The 23,657-nt window shown below is 43.8% G+C and overlaps 1 protein-coding gene across 1 annotated transcript in view; it reads left to right on the forward strand.

The window, feature by feature from the left end:
* Window positions 1–23,657, forward strand: part of opn5 (opsin 5) — a 104,575-nt gene that overhangs the window by 76,591 nt on the left and 4,327 nt on the right. Inside the window, exons 4-6 of the mRNA XM_079339655.1 lie at window positions 16,595–16,765; window positions 18,063–18,397; window positions 18,512–18,756. Coding sequence (XP_079195781.1) covers window positions 16,595–16,765; window positions 18,063–18,397; window positions 18,512–18,756 — 751 coding nt within the window. The remainder of the gene's footprint in view (window positions 1–16,594; window positions 16,766–18,062; window positions 18,398–18,511; window positions 18,757–23,657) is intronic.

Consider the following 23,657-nt stretch of genomic DNA (forward strand, 5'->3'; position numbering starts at 1 on the left):
CAGTAATACAGTTAAAGGGCGAATCAATCAATCTCTTTCTGTAAAAGGACTAAGAAACACTTAAAAAGCAAGTATAAAGACCAAACGCATTGTTTTGTTACAAAAAGCTGAAATATGATCTCACAGAGAGAGAGAGAGAGAGATAAGAGTTCAAAGTGTCAGTTCCCCTGCTAGTCTATAACTGTGCTTTTACACCACAGGTCACCCTGATAGCAGGTGCTGCTATGCAGTCCATCATTAACTAATTCATTCATCTGCTGTGCAGCCAAAGCAACCTGGGTTTAAGTTTTGCCCAGGAGCTGGGTATCAAACCACCAACCTTCCGGTTTAGAGATGACCAACTCTGCCACTGAGCCACAGTCGCCCTTTAAGTATCAGGAAACACACATTTTCTGGGTACCCATCTCTCACCTGTCATGATCTAACATGCTCACTTGCTAACTTTAACAGGAGATACAAAAGTCATCTCCATTTTCCTGAGAGGGAAATGAATCCTATTGGCACCTTGTCCAACATTTTATGTGATGCTTGCACACAAATAAGTCAAGGTTCTTGCATAGCTTAATGTGAGATAAGGTTGTCCTGTGCACCAAAACATCAATCAAGCAATCAACCAACCATTATTTGTATAGCACTAATTCATATCAAGTTTAATCTCGGATAAGCAGTCTAGGATTTCTCCTTTGTATTTTTGACTTGCTGTTGTCCTCACTTCCTTGCCGCTGAGATGAAGGTCGAAGCAGGTCGTACATTGATGAGGACGGTGGTGGTTGTGGGGACGACACAGTCCGATGGTAAATGGAAGTCGAGCTCTTTTCTAGTCTTCTTTTACACCTACACTTTCACACACTGATGGTAGAGGCTGCTGTGAAGAGGGACCATCAGATGTGTCGCCCCCTTCGCCTTCTGGTTGAGAGACGACGACTACCAACTGAGCCACAGCCGACCCACGATGGTGGTGGCTGTGCGTTAGGGACTTCAGGTGGAAGTAGACGGTCAGTAGAGCCAGAGCACCTCGGGGCTTCCATTCAGTAAAATACTGTATGAGGTATTTCAGTCTGCACAGCAGTGTTTATTTAACTGGCACTACTACACTCCAGTGTTTCAGTACCAGCGGACCTGTACAACGGTAGGTTTTATCCAAGTGGCTGAAGATTAGCCCATAAAATCACCCATCACTCAATCACTCCAGAAACAGGGAGGCAGATTGCAGACATCATTAATCGAGCTTCACATGGGATGTTGTTCTTTTATGTTGAGGTGTAACAACAGTCACTGCAGTAAATCAGTGTACGATCTGACCTACGCCTGCCCTGCTCAGCAGCTCCCACGTCTGTAAAGTGAAACAGTGTGTGGTCTATCAAACCATGTGTTTGCCCTGTAGCTGCTTCTTCAAATTCCTGGCTTGCAATTCGTGTCACTGTTTCCTCAAGTTTCTTTCCTGCAGCTTTGCTTAAGTGCAAAACCCACTTTTTTTTTTTTTTCAAGCTGATTAGGATGTGCCATGAAGAGAGAGGGAGTAGAGAACTTGTACCTAGATGTAGATTGTGAACACTATTAAATAAACACCTAGTTTATTACAGAACACAAAGCCTTTTAACAAAAAACACATAATGGCAATTTGACTGTCATCAATTCTGAGTTGTATTTACTAACACCCTTTCAATATAGACACTGATGCACAGAGCTTGGGAAATGTAAAATTCAAAGATTAGAGTTTTCTGTTGAAAGGTTTGCGATGCAATCCCCAGCCCAGGCACTATATGTATATATAGTATATATACATATATAATTAATAAAGTACATAGTCCTTGTGCAAGACACTCAGGGCCTCATTTACTAAGAGCCCAGATGAAGAGCACAACACATTGCATGTTTGGTTGGAGTGCGCTTTATGAGTGATCAATTAAGAGTTATTGCAAAGATTGTGGAGTGTGTAGTATGAAATAAGGCTTTTGCATGTTTTACTGGTTTACAAATCAAAATCAGACGTGTAAGAGGCAATTTTTTGGAGCTTAGCAGACAAAGCTGAATATTACCAAAAAGAAAGTCATTGCTGTTGGTACAAAAAACCCCACAAACAATTAATAATTAAACCTGTGCAAACACTCAGGTGGGGGGCCGCAGGAACGGATGCGTCTGATCAATATTGAGCAACACGTGCAGCCCACTTCCTGCGATAAGCAGGTGATTGGAGTGCAGCACTTAAAGATGGATTATAAGGTCATTGTCAGTCACACCAGTCAGCTGGTCAGCAGTGTATTTATTCTGACGATAGCCATGAATGCTCTGGAAGAGGGATCGTATACAGTATGTGGCACAAGCAGTGGTGAGGTCTCCCAATCCAACAGTCCAGCTGGTGTTCTTCTTCACTGAAGATTATTGAATGAGAGTACAAATGAACGCACACTCCAAACAGCTCATGAGAGTTCACCTTGAACCAGCAGCATCGGGTCGTGGCCAGTGTTCATTCTACGCCTCCATTTCCATGTCATCATGCTCCACCCAGTCATGTTTGGCAGTGTTGTGCAACATACAGCAGACAGCCACATTCTGTGCCTTAAAGTAGTGCTCCTCCAGAGCGGTCCAACCAAACCGGCCTTTCAGTATGCCAAAGGTGTGCTCCACAATATCATCTGAATATCTGTAGTCTCCACTGTGCTGGTCGGTTTATGTGCAGGAGAAAGAGGTGTATGGGGTATGTGCTGTCATCTTATTAACATAGAGTATGGATCATTCATACATGTGGATCCCCTGTGTACAACACAGTAAGTCGTTTTACCTCGGTGACAGCAGCAAACACCATCCTGACAGCAAATGAGAAGACTGGAGTTACATACTCAAGCAAACTGTACGTTCCACCAGCATGGCTTCATCAGGTTTGTGAAACAAGACAATGCAAACGGTGTTTTTGATCAAGGGGCAGGTACACTCAATCCAATCAGCAGCAGCAGAGTGCTGAGTTTCAATGCATGGTCATTTCTCCATGCCAGAAGACAACTTTATATCCATAAATCAAGAGGACGGTATAGTGAGAGGGGAGGCATACTCTTACTTCCTCCCGGTCTAATTACTAGAGTACGTGCCAGCCATCTCCGTACTCCAAACGTCTCGCCACTTGGAAAAAAGAACACTGTCCCTCTGCAGACGTGAGGCGGTACTGACCCAGGATCATTGGCCACAATGTTTGTTATGACACATTTGGATTCACAGGTGATCTGGACATTCAAAGACAGTGTGCTTGTGGTTCCTGAACACATTCTCAGGGTTTTTTTGGAGGGAGGACAAGTTGTACGAGGTCATTCAACTGCTCATTTTACTTATGGTAATGTTCAGCTGTGCATACATTTATTGAGCTTTAAGGTCAGAACATCTCGCTAGATTGAGCCAGGACAAATTAAGATGTCTTGATTAGTTTGAGATGCAGACAGGTCTTACCAGTTTGATCCACTACAGCTCTTAACATGTAAAAGACACTTTCTTCTGTTCTGTGAAATATCAGGCCGTGAACAGATTGTTCGATGCCTCCACTTATTTGAGCTGACAGTTTGATTACACTGCCTTGTGCACTGATTAAATCCCTTTATAGCAGTGGTCCATTTAAAGGCTGTGATCCTTGACGTAATCATGGCTGTTGTTTTTTTCTATGAGCCTATCCAGAGCCTTGTCCGGTTGCTTTTCCTAAGTGATAAACTTTTCATGGAAGCTTTTTTTTGGTTAAACCGTTGAATGACAATAACTAATATAATGAGTACAAATAATCAAATAAATAATATCTCCAGCTTATCCGTTTAAATCTTACTGAGTCGAGCTTTTGTCAGAGCCTCTTTTGTTGATTCTTCAAACATATTTAATGCTGAAGAATTTCTTTGAAATTGCACATGTTTTGTTAATTGCATGTGACTCAGTATTAAATGCATGTTTGAATACCGGTGTGTGATCTGTGTCTGTGATTGCCCTCATTGTATTTGGTTTTTTCTCTTTTTGAATCAGTAGATCTCAATCAATCAACCACTCAGGGCGAGCTTTCACATAACTTTAATCATAGCAACTAGAATAGTCTAGTTGCTTGGCAACACTCAAGTTCCAAACTGGCATCATACGGTATCTGTGTCACTTGTGTCAGCTTTTGTTGGGATTGATATTGATCCATTGATTGACATAAACCAGCAGCGACCTCTGGTTTTTAAAAAAATAAACCTCGAGTCTCCCCTCGAGGCTGGCTGCACAAACACAAAAACACAAAAAACCAACAGACATTACATTTCACTGCCTGGTTCAAAACACAACTACCATAAGCAAGTTCATTGAAGAAGACTCACTTTTAATACCATTTTTTCCTCTTAAAAGTTAGCGTATACACCCACCGGTGAAAAAGATACAGCAGTATAAAATGCTGACGAGGACGGTGTCATTACCGTGGGCGCAGCAGCCACCATTACTGCGTGTGACCTGATGTGATTAAAAATACATCCCCCTTCATAGAGTTTTGACAGCTAATTGCAGGCTGTGCAGGGAAAGACAGCGACACGGACCAGTCTGGTGACTTTTTCACATCTTGAAAACATGCTACAAATTCAGACAGAGTTCACATTCAAAAAACTTGGACAAGACAAAAGATGCAAATCTAAAAAATCTCCTAAAAATCTCTCAGGAGTGCACTCACTAATTTCACTCATTTACTCTTTATCATTTTTCCTTGCACTCATTTATTTTCAATCTCCTCATGGGGCTGACTAGGTGTGTGTGTGTTTGCAAGGGACATTTTTATGTACATATTGCTATTTATTCGGATTATTCAGATGCAAATTAGCCTCAGGCTGACTCTGGTGCAATGCATCAAATGGTTCAATTTATATTTTAATTGCATATGGTCCCTTAAAATAAAATTGAATTGAATTGGCTGATTTTATGATCGATAAAAGTTATTCACAACAAGGCGCGTCTGACTCGATTGACAGACGAGTGTGACTGTTTGTCAGGTTTGTCATTGTCCAATGAAGCAAAATGATTTCTGCGTCATCAGAGGCTCCTTTTCATGCAAAGCCAGAGTTTTCTCGTCTCAGGTCAAAATGAGGGCAGGATGCACGACCATTCAAAAATACTACCAGGTTTCTAATGATGCCCAGCTAAATGAAAGTGGGTGAAGTACCCCTTTAAAATATTGGCAAGAGTCCTCTTATTATCTTAATATCATTATTAAGAAATTCGACATTAGACTTTCTTTTTTCAAAACCCTGCAAAGAGATGCAGTTTGTTACAATGACTTACGATGTTACTTCTCAACATTTTTATTTTACAGACCTAATTAAGCTACATGATATTTGAGACTTTATGAAACTCAGGTCATACAATTACATTTAGTCCTTGCATAACACCTGCTGTCATCCTGGGAGCTGTAATCCTTACTAATCCTCCCTGGGTTGACCTTTCCTCGTTCTGTGAGGCTGACCAGGACACAGCTTCTTGATCCTCACCACACCTATAAAGAATAAAACTAAAGTACTTTCTCACATTTTCTTTAGCTGGCTAGTGGAGCTTAAATTGTGTTTTCAGCTCATTGGTCATTTTAAAATCGCCCTACAAGGGTGACAGTAACCCTGTCATGTTGGGAAATTTAGCAGGACCAGACACTCCAAGGATCAACAAAGGCCAAATACATTAACATTATGAATATCCTCTATTATTCAAATTGTTTCTGGCCTAAAGGTGATGAGGTTATTCGGCTGATTGATTCAATGTGTGTCCATCTAACACTTTGGTCTGGAGCAATCAATGTTGCTCTCTACTTCCTGGGTACTCTTAGTTTTAAACCACTTTTATTTTTCAAACTAAGTGGACACATTGAAATACAAAGAAACAATGCACTTGTACAGGGGCGGTTGTAGCTCAGTCGTCTAAGAGTTTGATCTCCAGCCTTGGGTAAGGTTTACAAAAACCTTTGAATTTGCTTCGAGTACTCTGGCTGAGGGCTCTCCACTGCCTTGATTCTGTCAGAATCAGATCTCACTTGCCCCCTCTCAGGAATGAAACCCAACATGTCTCAGCCTTGGAAGACAGCAGGTGCTGCTGTCTTCCAAGCTCTCATCAATGATGTCCTCCGTCACTTTTTGGTTTGTTTGTTAAACCAAAAAGTATTATGTAATATTGTTTGGCCCTCTAAAATCTTTGCATGGTCGAGAGAGGAGTCCTTTTTGGAAACAAAGAAATAACCTGCTTCTACTGGAGAGGAGGAAGGCCTGATAATACCTGCGGCAAGGGACTCCCTGATGTATTTCCCCATGGCCTCCCTCTCGGGTTTAGACAAGTTGTTTGGATAGCAGAGGTGCATCAGGGAGGATATTAATTACGCCCGTGTGAGGGCAGTGAGGAAGCTCTACTCTTGCTGAAGACTTCGCCCAAATCGTGATAACTCTCAAAGATGGTTGACAGATCTGGTGTTCCTGGTTGAGATGCTGACAAGGCTTTTACATTTCCTGGAGAAGATAAAGCAGATTGCATACACAGAGAATGACAGTCTGTGCTCCAGCTGATTATTCTTGCTAAAGACCAGTCTATCTGAGGGTTGTGTTTACCCAGCCACGGGTGACCAAGAAGCAGAGGTGTAGTCAGGGCAGTAATGACATCTAATCAGATTGTTTCCCAGTGGTTACAAGGCAGGATGAGTGTTGATAGTTCAGTGTAATGGGTTACCTAAGCAAGTAATCTGCCATCAATTGCTAAGGCCTCCAACGGTTCTGTCTTAATTCCAGACTGTAGTGCCACCTGCTTGTCCAAAAAATGATCCTCCGCCCCAGAATCAACTAAAGTACAGAAAGGAATTGAGAGTTGATTACAACAGAGGGTTTCAGGGGTCTGGAGTCGAGAGTTCTTACCAGGGGAGGGCTTGGGCTGACCCACCAGTACCCCCGCACTTACTGGTGGGCCCTGTCTTTTGGCCGAATGGGACAGGTGGAGAGAAAGTGTCCTATTTTGCGACAATAATGGAGCTCACCTGCCCTTCTGCGTCGAAGGTTCTACTCAGGATTAAGGAGAGCTCTGCATGAACTGCATGGGCTCCTCGGTTGCGGAGGGGACTACATGGGTTGGAGAGTTAGTGGTCAGAATTGGTTCTCTGCGAGGCAGAGAAACTGCAGGCTTTACCATGGGAGGAGCAGTGTGACTAGAGAATTTCTCACAACGATGGGTTCTTAGGTGGTGGTCAATGCAGTGGACTAAGGAGACCAGAGAATCAAGGTTAGAGGGTTTATCACGTATAGCCTGCTCATACTTAATTTGCTCACTTAGCCCCTTATTGAAGGCTGATGTGCTTCCTCAGTCCAATCCACATCAGCAGCCAAAGTCCAAAACTCAATAGAATAGTCTGAAACAGATCTGTCACCTTGGGACAGACTCATGAGACGGACAGAGGCATTTACTTGATTATCTGAATGATGAAACACGTTTGAACTAATTCACAAAATCCTTGTACATCAAATTTTTCATTGTCCGACTGGAAAACGCTAAAGCTCTCTCTCTTAGCAAGCCACAGACGTAGTGTATCTTAGCTATTAAAGTTGAGAAGGACAGAGGGCGCTGCCAAAACGCAGTGACACTTTGAAACAAATAACCTCAACAATAGCTGGAGTGACCTGTAAATGATTGTGGATACATAGCACAGGAATCCCGCAGAGGCTGCTGTGAAGCTTATGAAAAGAATTGAGATACCTGACGAGTGAGTTCAGAGACTTGACGGGTGAGGGACTGATTTGCTTCGAGAAGGCAGTGGATAGTTTGGTCATGGTGGCTAAGTAAAGTTCTTTGATTTGCAATTACTTGCTGAAGCTTAAATAGTTCAGCTTGTGTGTTTGTGTCTGTGGGGTCCATTGTGTCCAGATCGCTTTGTTGTAATGAACTCAGCTCGACCCACAATATGGACACCAACAGTCTTGGGTAAGGTTTACAAAAGCTATTTAGAGTTGTGCGTTGGATGCTGGCGGGAGGTCCAAGGTGCAGGTCAATGGTAATCTGTGAGCTAAATGTCTGAAGGTGGAGGAGGACGAGCTCAGAGACAGAAATGTGGCAAGGCACAGATCTGGCCAAGATTACAAAATAATTTCTGCTGCACTCAAGGTTCCTAAAAGCACAGTGGCCTCCATAATCCTTAAAGAAGTTTGGGACGACATGAAGTCTTCCTAGACCTGGCCGTTCAGCCAAACTGAGCAATCGTGGGAGAAGAGCCTCAGTGAGAGAGGAACCCAAAGAGCAGTGAGGCTGAGCTCCAGAGATGCAGGAAGGAGAAAGTTCCACAAAGTCAACTATCACTGCAGCCCTCCACCAGTCGGGGCTTTATGGCAGAGTGGCCCGACGGAAGCTTGTCCTCAGTGCAAGACATGAAAGCCTGCATAGAGTTTGACAAAAAACAGACGAAGGACTCCCAGACTATGACAAAGAAGATTCTCTGATCTGATGAGACCAAGACTGAACTTTTTGGTGTTAATTCCGAGCAGTATGTGTGGAGTAGACTAGGCACTGCTCATCAGCTGCCCAATACAATCCCAACAATGAAACATGGTGGTGGCAGCATCATGTTTTTCAACTGCACAGACAGGACTGGTTCCAATTGAAGGAAAGATTAATGCTGCCATGTACAGAGATATCCAGGAAGAAAACCTCTTCCAGAGTGTTCAGGACCTTTTTTCTGTCAAGACTGGGTACTGAGTGTACATTAATGAGAAATAAAATGAACTTTTTTGATTTCAGCAAATGGCTGCAATGAAACAAAGAGTGAGAAATTTAAAGGGGTCTGAATACTTACCCACTGTATTTCTCCTGTGATGTGTGTACAGCTGATCATGGCTGCACTCCGCTTCACTCACATTCATTAAAGGAATCCATTGGGGCGAAACCGCAGTGCAGCATGTCGAGTATGAAGCGATTGGGGTTAGAAACTGGGCTTGATTTACACAGAAAGAGAGAGACACAGAAGGGAAGGAGATTCTCAATTAATCATTATTTGTATAACCAATTCATAATAAGTGTTGTCTCGAGGCGCTTTCGAGAGGAGCAGGTAAAATACCTTACTTGGGATCAGGATGGAGGTTAGACTTTTCAGTAGGGGGCTTCAGTGGATTGAAGATGGATTTGGGTAACATGCCTCTAAAAGTTAAAAAGTTAATTTTTTTTGACATGCAATTTGAAGTTTTGTATTGTTTACTGAGCCATCCTGCATATCACAGCTGAGTTAGTGTCAATAACATGAGGCGGGCTAATGTTGCCACTTACACACTGAACGAACCAGACGAAGAAGGAACAAATACCGGCCTACTGTGCGCATGGATCAAAGGGACTGTGTGGATGGATGGATGGATGGATGGATGGATGGATGGATGGATGGATGGATGGATGGATGGATGGATGGATGGATGGATGGATGGATGGATGGATGGATGGATGGATGGATGGATGGATGGATGGATGGATGGATGGATGGATAGATAGATAGATAGATAGATAGATAGATAGATAGATAGATAGATAGATAGATAGATAGATAGATAGATAGATAGATAGATAGATAGATAGATTATATTGATTTTGGATCAGAATGATAAAAACAGCCAATCCAAAGGATTACATGCAAAAGTACAATACGTATTTCCAGCATGGTCCTTGGTGTTGCACACACTCAGCAACAGACTAAACAAAAAAAGAACAGAAAACTTCACAACATATAACACAAACACATGGGCTATCAGAACACTATCCAATTAATCAATTAGTATTTACCGTGTTCAATAAAAACTGCTTGACCTGTCTTTTAAAAATCCCTTTCGACAATAAGAGTTGAGTGGCAGTTGGCAAACTATTCCACGCAATGATGCCAGTGTAAACTAAAGCTTTCTTTGCTGCATTTTTAACCCTGGGAACAACACAATAGCGGATCATGCCCTGGTGTTATGACTATGCTGTGTGTGGACCATAGTTACATTATCACAGAGATAATTGGGGGCACGACTATTTATAATATTGAACATATGAGTCAGCTTAAAGAGCATATTGCAGGTTAAAAAAAAGTTGAGATTAACACTTCATGTTGTCAGATAAGGGCTGTAGAATAAGTACATCAATGTTCTGTATGTTCTTCAACACATAAGTGCTCTAATTTAGAGGAGAAAGTGGCTGTTTTTAGCGTAGCCGTTTAGAACGCGCTTTTTTTTCAACAACGCGTCATATGACGTAACATAAGGGAGTCGTGTTCTGTCACTCTGCTTTGATCGGCTTTATGCGTCCGTGTATGAATGAATGAATGAAGCCTTTTTTGCCCCTGGGGGAACTTGTCTTGCACCAAGAGCATCAAACACTTTACAAACAAACATTTAGAAAGCAGCACAAAAGAATTAAAGCACAAAAAACAGGCTAAAACATGATTAAAGAGGAGTAATGATACGTGGTAGTGAGTGAGAATAGACAGGATGCCTCCCTGCAATAGTTTGTAACTTGCGCGGCGCACATTCAGGTGCACAGTGTAAGTGGCTTGATTATTCATAGTGTGTTTTGGTGAATTATTCCCACAACCTCAGAAACGATCGAACAGACACGTTGAATATTTCGGCATCAGACACAAAAGCGTTTCCTTATTAATGATTTAAATCTATGGTTGTTTAACATTAAATATTATATACGCAGCATTTAATGATTTGATCTGCTGGAATCCTCTGTTATATTCTCTAGTTTGCGCGTAATAGACACCGGACAGTCTGTATTAATATATGTAGTCATACGATATTATAAATCCAACTCTGTTACAAGAGAGCGTGTGTGTGTGTGTGTGTGTGTGTGTGTGTGTATGCCGTGGGGAAAGACGGAACGCGCAGTTTGGAAACACAAGCTTTACGTCTGTCGGTCCTCTATCCCATTAAAATGTTAAACTTTTTGTAGTAGCCTAATATATGTGCAAAAGCGTATTAAAGTGTGGAGTGTGTGTGCGCTGTTGTGCATGTTTGTGTGGATTACGTTCAGTGGACGTGCGCTGTGAACTCACGTCAGGAGAATCCTGCAGCATACACTGTATTTTCTATAACAACGTGAGCACTGGGCTGCATGAGGAATAAACAATAAAGACATGGTGCTGCATTTGCACAGGCCGTGTAATCGGGTTCTATGTCTGTCTGTCTGTCTCTCTCTCTCTCTCTCTCTCTCTCTCTCTTGCGCGTGCGCGCACAGCGCGGCACCGTAATACGTTGTACAAATTTGCCGTTTTTACGAGCAGCTCCCATACAATGTAAAGGTGAATGATCGGCACTTGCACCTTCTACAAATAGTTTTTTAATTGATTGAATGTGATTACAAACTTTACATAAGCTGATGTGAACACAGCACTCGCCCATATATGGCGAGCTGACACCTGTCACTCGGCAGGACGCCTGCTCCGGGTCTCTCCTCACACCACAGCTTCTCTCCTGAGGCCGTTATTCCTCTAATCCTGCCTGTTTCTGCTCTCTATCACATCTAACAGGTTCATAATAATAAGCCATCGGACGATTACATGTAAAGGAATACATGTTTTCATCCTCTTTATTGACGGGAGTGACACTCAGATCCATGATTTTCAATGTTAAACAGATGGGGATTCAGCAGGACTCCCTTATGTTACGTCACAGCCGAATGTGAAAGTAAAGAGCAAAGACTAAAACGTCTCCAGGAGACCCTGTGGGTTATTAATTTCAGAATTTCTTTAAAAACAGTATTGTTAACGTATTTTCCTATGATTAGTTAAGTTTTGTCTTTAACCTGCAATATGCTCTTTAAGTTGTTCAACTCTAAGATGAGCAGGTAGCAGATCAGGTCTTACAAACTCCTCCTTGCCAATATGGGTTTGTGCGGGTGCTTTTAACAGGTACCGGATGGCATTGTTATGCAACACTTGCAATTTCTTTTTCACCTTCACCGTCTGACCAGAAAACCAAGCTGAGCAAGCAAAATCCATATGACATTGGATCAGAGACAAAACCAATAATTTCTTTACAGCAAAATCCTAAAGCTTTGTCTTATGATATATAAACTTGAACTTTTTGGCACAATTGGATAAAACTTTAGATGCTAGACATTCACCTGTGAGTGACTGATCCAATGTTAGACCCAAATATGTGACAGTTGACTTGGACACAATTTCAGATCCGTTACACATTACTTGAACTAGAACTAGATGAACTAGATTTTCTCAGTTTCCTTTTAGTGCCAAACAAAATTGACTCAGTCTTGCCCAGATGCATGGAGAGTTTATTATCTACGAGCCACTGACTCGATCTCTATACTCAATATCTTTTACGTTACTCCCTGGGACAAGCAAAGCAGAGTCATCAGCATATAAAAGCAGCTTGCACCTTACAGCAGCCGGCATATCATTAATATTAAAAATAACAGAGGGCCCAGGATCGAGCCTTGGGGCACCCCACAGGTTCTAGTTAGTGGATCAGAGAAGGTCCCCGCATCATCACATACTTGAGTCCTATCAGTCAAATAAGAAGTAAACCACAAGAGTGACAAATTATTAAAACCCATGCACCTGAGCTTAGAAATTAAAATATTGTGGTCAACGGTATCGAAAGCTTTTTGTAGATCAATTAAAAGCACACCAACGTAATTCCCCTTTTCTAAATTCTTACGCACATAATCAAAGAGGTGCATGAGACAGGTGTCAGTCGAATATGCAGCTCTAAAGCCAGACTGTAGATCATAGAGTAACTCATGTCTGATGACATACTCCTACACTTGTTCAGACACAAGTCGTTTAAAAATCTTTGAGATGGTTGATAGAATTGAAACAGGCCTGTAATTCCCAACATCTGCTCTACTGTTTTTCTTGAAAAGAGGAACTACCCTCGTTTGGGAAAATGCTCAGACCTTTGGACACATTTATGATGTAAGCGTCGTGCCAGGTTGTGTAGGCTCTCTGTAGCCAGCAGCCAGTGTATTTGTTGACATACAGTATTGCATACTTCGCTGCATACAGTACTTCCAGTATAGTGGGCGATTTAGAAAACATCCAGAGCATGGTGACATCTATATTACTTTCCAATTTTGACCTTGAAGTCATCCTTTGTTTGAATTGCTCTGAAAGCGATGACTTTAATGTAACATGTTGTTGAGATTCATGCACACAGTTATTCTTGGACCTGAGTGCAAACGGAGGGCACATCAAGCAGAGATCTAAAAACTTTGAGATTCTATCAGCAGCTGGCTAACATACATTAAGACATCCTGTCCGTGTATTCATGATGAAGCTACAGCATCACCATGTGGTATTCTCTGACTCAGAAAGGTCCTGAAGTACTGTTTTTGTAGCTTTCCATGTTCATGGACATGGACTCACAGTTACATGCACCGCCAGTTCCCTCAGGAACACTCCTGACCTCCAGTTTCCATAGACATCTCTCCTCTAGTGAGTCTCCAACTGCAATATGTTTTCCATGCTCTTGTATTCACAGTAAACAGCATGGAGCCATGATTTGTGTCAGGCTATTTCTCAGGTTTAACTTGCCTTCCAGCTCTCTGTCTGGCTGCTCAATAAAGTTGTTGTTAGGAGGAGGACATACTGGCTGCTGCATTGTTGTCAGAGAAGACAGCACTTCAACACAGCATGTTACTGTAATGTCTGATCATACAGTGAGGTTATTTTATTATTTCACTCACTACAGATCTTACTGATTAGTCCTTTAAGTTCAGCTCTCATCTTGTTTTGAGGAAAACACAGTTGAAGAGACAAGTTCAAACAGATTTAAAATGTCAACAACTCTTAAAATACTCCTTTCCACTTGAACTCATCATAGAGGAAGTCATTATTACCAGGCATTGCGAGCCAAGGGGAGAACCATAAAAAGTCGAGCTGAAAGCTGCTTTGGTGTTATTTTGGTGACTCAGAGTCTAGAAACACAATTAAGCCTCTGAACATGTGAGCAGCCAGATGGATTTGTGTTCACATGCCCTGCTGGGTTTTCCACGATTCCAAGAAAACATTTGGCTCATCCCGCCTTGAAGAATCTTGCCTTTAGAAATGGTGATATAAGTCATATGAAATCTGTCTGTTTCCTTTAGCAGGATTACTTGAATACCTTTGTCAATATCACCAATAAACAGTCCTTTCTGTTTCCTTTTTGTTGTTTTGTTCGGACGCCCTTGTCACAAGTTGTCACATGGGTTCCTGCCTTATATTCTCAGAGACATACTATGAATAGAGAAAGGGGCTTTTGTCATCAACACCACACAACACTCACATCAGGTTTTTCTGCAAACTGTGTTTTATTTCATTTGAAGGAGAGAAAAGCTTATTTTCAGGTTTTTTTTCTGTCACCTCAACAAACTGTGGTTCAATATCAACCTTCACTTTCACTTTCAAGAGAAATCGCTTTTTTCCAACTTATATTATTATAAGTCTGTAGAGTTTCTCCATTGTGCAGCAGAATGTTCCTCCATACAGAACGTCATTCCTGTTATTTGTCCCTGAAGAAAATATTTAAAGTCATTTTGTTGCATTGCATTGTTGTCTTGGTTTTGTTAGGTTTAGTTGTCACCTGGATATAAATCAAAACGTATGTAAAGTGACAATCAGATGGCTCCATGTTTGAAGGAAGGACGTGGGACTTTTTGGTCCACTAGAGGCCGCCCATCATGAAAACAAAACAAACTGCGGTTTGGCCACGCCTCCAGCGTACAGAAGCCTCCGCTCTCCTCCTGCAGCACATCACTAAACCCCTCCATAACCCACTGTTATTATACACTGTGACGTGCCTGTGTTAGCACGCTTTAGTTAGCTGGTACACATCACATTGAATGTAAAGTTATATCATCAGAAAACATGTACGTGACATCAAAATAAGTATGTTCTTCTTCTTCAACAGCAGCTTTTATACACAAGGGGAGGAGCCATGTAAACACAGCTCTGACAACAACACAGCCAGCAGGACTCCAGCTTCTCCCTCATTGTAGACAGTCAGGACTCACACACACATTCACACAGGACACACTGGATTTCTGCTTCATTTATGTCTCAAATATTTCTCCTTTTTCCTTTAACTTGAAATGTGACTTTGTGAAATATTTTCAAAACAATAACTAGAAGTTATTTCACAGAAGAAAGGAGACACAACTAAAAAGTCTGATTTGATGACTGATGGAGCTTGAGTTGAGTATTTTTCAACTGCAAATCTGGCATATAACATTTGCAAGTTAACAGATTCTACATGTAAATATGTTAACTGTGAGAGGGCTCTGTACATGCACAAACAAGTGTCCAAGTTGTTTGATGCTTCCCATTTCTAGGTACATGTGACAACAATGGATATTTTTGTGCCACAGTCGTGAAGTCGGCTCAATTAGAAGGGAGACACAGCAACACTAATAAACTTAAAAAAAATAATGAACTTCCTTGACGAAAAAAGTAAAAAAAAATCAATCAATCAATCAATCAATCTTTATTTGTATAGCGTCCATTCATAACAGGCGTTATCTCGAGACACTTTACAAAAGCAGGTAAAGGACCTTACTGTTTGTCTGTTAGCATTAACAAAAGAGCAGGTAACAGGACCATGCTCATTGTTATGTTTACAAAAAGCAGGTAAAGGACCTTACTTATGGCTATATTACAAGAGCCCAGCTTAATCCGTCATAGTGTGGCAAGAAAAAAATTCCTTTTAACAGGCAGAAATCTTCAGCAGACCCGGGCTCATAACGGAACAGCCATCTGCTAAACTGTGCTGGGCTTGAAGTGGGATGGGGAAGATGGGACAAGATGCAGAAAGAAGAATAGGATAATAAAGGCACAGATGTCACAGATACTCTGTTGTGACTCTTCAGGCAAATGATCAACTGCCGTTTAAAAAAAAAAGTGAACAGAATTTAGCAGTGCATTGTCCCAGTGCTTGTTTTTGCTTTGGCCACATGTACTTGAAGTTTGCTGTCGAGGTTGTTGGACAAAAAAAAATGGATCAGAGTCGGGATCTTAGGCGGCTGAGGGCAAGAAATCTGTGCAAGCAACATAATACTGAGCAAATGTAAGAGCATGCAGCATATCCAAGGACAAGCTGCAAACTACTTGTCTGTTGTTTTTATTGTTTGTATTTATTTGTATTGTGTTTTTAATCCAATGTAAAGTGTCCTTGAGTGCTTGGAAAGGCGTTGTGAAATAAAATGTAGTATCATTATTATTCTTCTTCTTCTTCTTCTTCTTCTTCTTCTTCTTCTTCTTCTTCTTCTTCTTCTTCTTCTTCTTCTTCTTCTTCTTCTTCTTCTTCTTCTTATTATTATTATTATTATTATTATTATTATTATAAGGAAGAGCTGCAAATCTAATACTTGACAGATTGTGACGTGGGAACTCCTATAAAACCCAAATTTGAAGAGGTCTAGTTAAGTCTTGCAATGCTGATTTGAACAGATTTTGTCCCTGTCGTTTCTCATCACTTCAACGTAATGTATAAAGTTGTATTTAAACTATTGTCTTAAAATGTGTTTTTTCTCTGTTTCCCTCTTTCCTCAACTCACTTCATAACCTGCCAGTTCCTTTTTTGAGTCGTTGTTTCTCTTCATCTCTTCTCTTTGCTTTGTGTCTTTGCAGTGACAGGAAAGCCCTTTTTCGTTGTGTCCAGTTTCTCCCACCGCTGGTTGTTTGGCTGGGAGGGCTGTCGTTTCTACGGCTGGGCAGGTTTCTTCTTCGGTTGCGGGAGCCTCATCACGATGACTGTGGTCAGTCTGGACAGATACCTCAAGATCTGCCATCTCAGCTACGGTATGTTCAAAGGTCTTCAAACAGTCTCACATGAACACCTGAGAAAACAAACGCATCATGTCCAAAAATATTCATCTTTTTATAATGTCATTTTTGCATGAAATGTGCCATGTTATGAAAAAGAAGCCCAGATAACTTCTACAATGATTGTAGGGCAGACATGTTTAAGCCCTGTTTCCACTGAGCGGCTTGGTTGTGTTCGTCTCAATACGGCACACAGCGGCGTTTCCATGGACTAAAAGAAAGATCCCCGTACTGTCCTACTTTTTGAGACCCTTCTGTTAGGGGGGCCATGTACATCGATCCGACCCTATAAGGTGGAGCCAAACACAGTTGACTGGTCCCGTACGACAGCACAACCCCGCTGTGTTTAAATCAAGATCATCTTCATTGTCCTTTTTTCAACATGTGCTGGACAGACATTTCTCTCTGAGCCACGGTGTAAACTAACAGTAACATATCAGTGACAGAGAGGGGATGCTGCTTCCTCCGTCCTGTGTCAAATACACTGGAACAGCTTTTAGGCACGTTCGGGGGGAACCACACACAAACACACACAGCAACACGGAGCGTTCAGAGAGAGGCTCACAAACCTCCTCTGCTGCTGGATTCATCTGACAGCACAGAAACACTGATGTTTCATGTAGAGCACAGGGGGCTGTCTGAAAAGGTGGAGAAGGGGGTCCTCTTTAATCCTGTTGGTGACTTTACCCAGCAGCCTCTGCCATCAGTGTGTGAACGTGTCCGTGTGACCAGCGGTGTGAAAGAGCTTTGACAACAACACAGAGAGCACAAGTGCAACTTTTCTGACTTTGAGTGATTTCAGTCAGATAGAGACAAAACACTCCAGGGTTTCTTCATCATGGAAACCCAGGGCTGATTATACTTCATGTTGGGTTTCCCTGCACATGCTCGTGCATGAGCATCTATTCAGAAGCCCACCTCTCCAATCAGTGCCAGGGCCAAGGAAGTGCTCTCACAGCAGTCCAACGACCTGCACTGTGGAGGTTAAATGTGCCTGTGCGTGGTACGGATAAGAAAGGAGCATCCTTCCTTCATCGAACAGATGGACACTTAAAGTCTTACAGCAGGACAGCAGAAGAAAAATCACAGTGCAAAATTAAATTAGATAAAAATTTACAAAAAATATTTATGTACATATAACACAATGTTGTCCTAGTGTGAGGGAAACTATTAGCCATTATAAATCCTCCTGATGAAGCAAAGACTATGTTTGATGTGAGCTGTCGTGTTGTGAAACCAGAAGAATGATTGTTTATTTTTTCTCCAATTTTAGGAACATGGCTGAAGCGCCAGCACGCCTTCCTGTGCCTTGCCTTTGTGTGGGCGTATGCAGCTTTCTGGGCCACCATGCCCCTGGTGGGGTGGGGGAACTATGCGCCAGAGCCCTTTGGGACCTCCTGCACATTGGACTGGTGGCTCGCACAGGCCTCTGTGTCCGGCCAGACCTTTGTGGTGGCCATCCTGTTCTTCTGTCTCATCCTCCCAGCAGGAATCATCGTCTTCTCATATGTTATGATCATCTTTAAGGTCAAGTCGTCAGCAAAGGAGATTTCAAACTTTGACGCTCGCATCAAAAACAGCCATAACCTTGAGATCAAACTGACAAAGGTGGGTAAAGAGAGGGAGGGCTTGAGCAGGGAAGCAAATCAACCAATTTGAAGGCTATATTTCAGAACTGGTCGGAGAGCAATCTGTAATCTGGATTTTCTTATCATCTCCCAGGTGGCAATGCTGATCTGTGCAGGCTTCTTGATAGCCTGGATCCCATATGCAGTGGTGTCAGTGGTGTCAGCGTTCGGGGAGCCAGACTCAGTTCCAATTTCTGTGTCTGTCATTCCCACGCTACTGGCAAAGTCCTCAGCCATGTACAATCCCATCATCTACCAGGTCGTGGACATGAAAAATTCCTGCGCAAAATCCTCCTGTGTCCAGGCCCTGAAGAAACGCAGGCACTTTAGAAATTCAAGGTAACATACAGCTTCATTTTTGTAATATTTTTGAATGAGTTTGTGCTGATTGGAATCCAATCTGTCATTCATGTTTCATAAACACTAGCCTTTGTCAGCAGGAGCTTAGCTAATGGCTAACGTGAAGCCTTTAAAACGTTCATTTAGCCAGAAAGACGTTTTCTCTTCACCATTCTCAGCCGAGCTCCAGTCTGATACCCCAAACATCTGCTGCTAACCCCTCATCCCCGGCATTCACCTTTACCACGACTACACACACACACACACACACACACACACACATTTCTGTCACGGCACCATCAAAAGTCCTTCTCCTGTAACGTTTGATGAACAGCTCTGAGCTGAGGTGAGGCCACAGCTTGCTCTTAAATTCCTTGATTTTAATGGCTCTCGCTGAATAATTATTAATGTGTTTAGATGAATGTAATCAACCATTCAACCATTTGGAAACATTTTATTTTCTCATCGTCAAAATAAGTGAAATTGTGAAAATGCCATAGCAACATGTGAGGCTGCGTTTCCAACTCAGCAGAATTGATGGCAGCCCTGCGGCCTGAAGGTCATTTTTGGGAACCTTGTTGTTGTGTGATACAGTAATATCGATTTAACCTCTAAATATGCATAGCTTCAGGACAGTTGGCTAAGATGTATCGTGGCAACCAGGCGGATGGTAGAGCAGCTCAGAATAAAACAGGAACCAAAAGACCAGAGATCATGAACATGAAGTGTTAATGTACAAGTGGAGGAAGCTGCATCATATAAATCACAGGCTTTCACCTGACCTGCGAGCAAAGCAGAGAGAGAGCCTGTGGATGCAGGGGAGAGGGAGTGAGCTCCTCTTACCAGCTGCTTGTTGGTTGTCAGCATGACATTTCTTGATCTTGCTGCATGAGCCTCTGATACCCTCACCATGCAGCTTATTAATTCATTAAAGCAGCTTTGAGGACCTTAGAGGCTGCAGGTGCATCAAATGTTATGTGCCTTGAGAAAACAGCACCTGCACTGGAAAGAACATCTGCCTCCTGTGCTGGATTGGATGGGCTGTTACCCCACAGTGTGGCACACCAATGCCCACCCTATATATTCCTAAATCAGCTTTGTCACTGGGCTGCTGGTGTTCCTTCACACTGACCTCTCAGCCTGCGATGATGTTGATAGTTTGGAAGTATGGAGTTGCAGAGCTTCCCTCCTCTTCAGCTCCCAGCTTGAAATTCAAAATGATTGGGGGCCATTTTTTCCAGTCGGTGGCAGAGGGTGATGTGAGCCCTAACCCTAACCCTCAGATCGGCACATTTCAACATTTTATACCAGGTTGCACCAGTCATGAAAACGTTTTTTATGTACGTCTGATACGAACATATTTACAGGATTGAAGCCACTATGTTTGGACTGCACTTATTCTTTGACTGAGGCGTCTGGATGAAGGCAGTGAGAAGCTCGCCGTGTCTTCTCCCAAACAATAGTTACCATTTGGCCATGACCTGGTAACCCTGGTTACGGAGCTGGCACCAGTACCTCCTGTGCAGTGGGAAATTGGGATCTACCTCAGTGCAAAAACAAACATTAGAGGCCTGATTTACTAAAGGTGTGTGTGTGTCTTAGAACGCGTGCAAACATGACACCAGCAAAAAAATGTGCTGTGATCTACTAACAGCATGCCGGGAGGATTGTGTTACGGGACGTATGGAGGCTCAAGTGCAGAACAGAGACACGGAGGACCGAAGTACAAAATAATAAATTTATTTACAAACAAAATAAACACCACAACTGAGGACGCTCAACCCTACAAAACAGGCGAGGAAAAACAAACTGACGAAAACAAAGAGTGACTAACAGCCGAATATAAACTAAAGCGTCGTGCTAACACGAGTTAAACTAAAGCTACAACAAAGCATAGGCAAGGCAACGGACTCAAAACGTGAGTCGAGTTGAAGGTCTAAAAACTAACACTTATCTGGACTTTAACTAAAGGAGGGGGAAGCAAGGCTGGTGGTGTCTGAACTGCCGATGATCCGTCGTGACGAATCCAGGGTGTATGCAGAGTAGAAGAGCTCCGTGGCTGCAGGGGATCCAACTGCACAAAGAACAAGTTATTAGAAGTTGAACAGCAAGACGTAGAAGCAAGGCATGTGCAGCGGTCAAAATACTAACTGTTACTGAACACGGTCCGGCACTGGATAGCAGGCTGGAGGCTCCTTAAAAGCAACTGCTGCAGCCACTAACTCCCGTCAGCTGCGTCTCATCCCCTGATCAGTAATTCGCCACACCTGATTGTCCTGACACCACCAGCCGAGTTCACGCCCTCCTAAGAGCAGAGAGAGAGAAAAAAGGAAAAGAGGGAGAGAGCTGCCACTACTCACTGGCAGAGGTGGAGGGCGTGACAGTACCCCCCCCCCTCTACGTGCACCTCCTGGAGCACGTGCGCAGCGGCCAGGATTCTCCCGATTGAAATCCCGGATGAGTGTAGCATCCACTATGTGGCGTCTTGGAACCCACATCCTCTCCTCCGGGCCATAACCCTCCCAGTCCACAAGATACTGGAATCCCCGCCCACGGCGCCGAGCATCCAGAATGCGACGGACGGTGTAAACAGGCCCGTTATCCACCATCCTAGGTGGAGGAGGGGGCTAGGGTACTTTCCTTCACAGGTCTTAGCTGCGAGACATGAAAGGTAGGGTGGATCCTCATGGTCGCTGGTAGCTTCAAACGCACCGCACTGGGATTGATGATCCGATCCACCTCGAAAGGTCCGACAAACCGTGGTGCCAATTTCCTTGACTCCACCCTTAAGGGCAAATCCTTGGCCTTGAGCCAGACCTTCTGACCTGGGATGTAGGCAGGGGCGGGAATCCTCAGAGAGGCTTTCGATAAAGATGCCCTGGCCCACATCCAAATCCGTTCACACCTCTTCATGAAGGAATTGAGCGAAGGAATGTTGATCTCCCGCTCCTGGGCTGGGAACATGGGTGGTTGGTATCCCAGGGAGCACTGGAAAGGGGATAATCCCGAAGATGAGTTAGGCAGAGAATTGTGCGCATACTCAACCCAAGGAAGCAGGCTACTCCAGGTGGTCTGGTTCTCCGCCGTCATGCACCAGAGGAAGGTCTCTAACGACTGGTTAGTCCGTTCAGTCTGACCATTCGATTGCGGATGAAACCCAGACGAGAGACTGACGGTGGCCCCCAAGGCTGTGCAAAACCCCTTCCAGACTGCCGAAGTGAACTGTGGTCCACGGTCCAAAATGATGTCCGTAGGGATGCCGTGGAGACGAAACACATGATTAGTAAATAATTCCGATGTTTCATGAGCAGAGGGCAGTTTGGGTAATGCCACAAAGTGTGCAGCCTTGGAAAACCGGTCCACAATGGTGAGTATAGTGGTTTTACCCTGAGATTTTGGAAATCCGGTGACGAAATCCACAGCAATGTGTGACCAAGGGCGATGAGGTACCGGCAGGGGTTGCAGGAGTCCGGAGCTGGGCTGAGAGGAGTTCTTGTTCCTGGCGCAGATGGTACACGCAGCCACAAACTCCCTAGTGTCTCTCTCCAGCGATGGCCACCAAAACCTCTGACGGATAACCTCCACCGTGCGTGCCACCCCAGGGTGACAGGAAACCTTGGAGGCATGGCCCCATGACAACACCTGAGGACGGACAGAGTCATGAACAAACAGATGATTCGGGGGCACGTTACCTGGAGCAGGATGTTGCTGGAGGGCCCGGATGACTTTGGCCTCAATGTCCCAAGTAACGGCGGCCACAACACGGTTCCTGGGAAGAATGGGCTCCAGTTCACCTGAGTCCTCCTGGACTGAAAACTGACGAGAGAGCGCGTCAGGCTTGACATTGCGGGACCCAGGGCGGTAAGTGAGGGCGAAGTTGAATCGTCCAAAGAATAACGTCCACCGAGCTTGGCGAGCGTTGAGTCTCCTGGCTGAGCGAACATACTCCAGGTTGCGATGGTCGGTCCAAACAATAAACGGCTTCTCCGTGCCCTCCAACCAATGTCGCCACTCTTCCAAAGCAAGCTTAACTGCCAATAGCTCCCGGTTTCCAACATCATAATTCCTCTCCGCAGGTGACAGGCGTCGAGAAAAGAAGGCACACGGATGTATCTTCTGGTCGGAGGTGGAACGCTGGGAGAGGACAGCTCCTACGCCAGAATCAGAGGCATCAACCTCAACGATGAACTGTAGGGCAGGGTCGGGCTGGACCAGGATGGGGCAGACACAAACCTCCGCTTGAGGTCCTGGAAGGCACGATCAGCTTCAGGGGTCCACTGGAAAACTAATTTGGTAGAGGTGAGTGATGTCAAGGGTGCCGCAACCTTGCTGTAGTTCCTGATGAAGCGTCTGTAGAAGTTAGCAAACCCGAGGAACCGTTGGAGCTGCTTGCGGTTTACAGGCACTGGCCAGTCCTGCACAGCGGATACCTTCTGGGGATCCATGCTCACCTCACCAGCAGAGATAATGTAACCCAGGAATCCCACAGTAGCAGCATGGAACTCGCATTTCTCCGCTTTAACGAAGAGGCGATTCTTCAAAAGACGTTCCAGCACCTGATGCACATTACGGGAATGTTCCACTGCATTCCGTGAGTAGATGAGGATGTCATCGAGGTAGACAAAGACGAACCGCCCAATCATGTCTCTGAGAACGTCATTTACGAGGTTTTGGAACACAGCGGGTGCATTGGTGAGCCCGAATGGCATCAGCAGATACTCGAAGTGACCCAGGGGGGTGTTAAACGCCGTCTTCCATTCGTCCCCTTGTCGGATGCGTATGAGGTGGTAGGCGTTGCGCAGGTCCAGTTTGGTGAAGATGGATGCACCGTGAAGGGGAGTGAAGGCGGAGTTAATGAGCGGCAGAGGATAAGAATTCTTCACCGTGATGTCATTAAGACC

The sequence above is a fragment of the Symphodus melops genome (genome assembly GCF_947650265.1).
Source record: "Symphodus melops genome assembly, chromosome: 1".
In the NCBI taxonomy this organism is placed as follows: domain Eukaryota; kingdom Metazoa; phylum Chordata; class Actinopteri; order Labriformes; family Labridae; genus Symphodus; species Symphodus melops.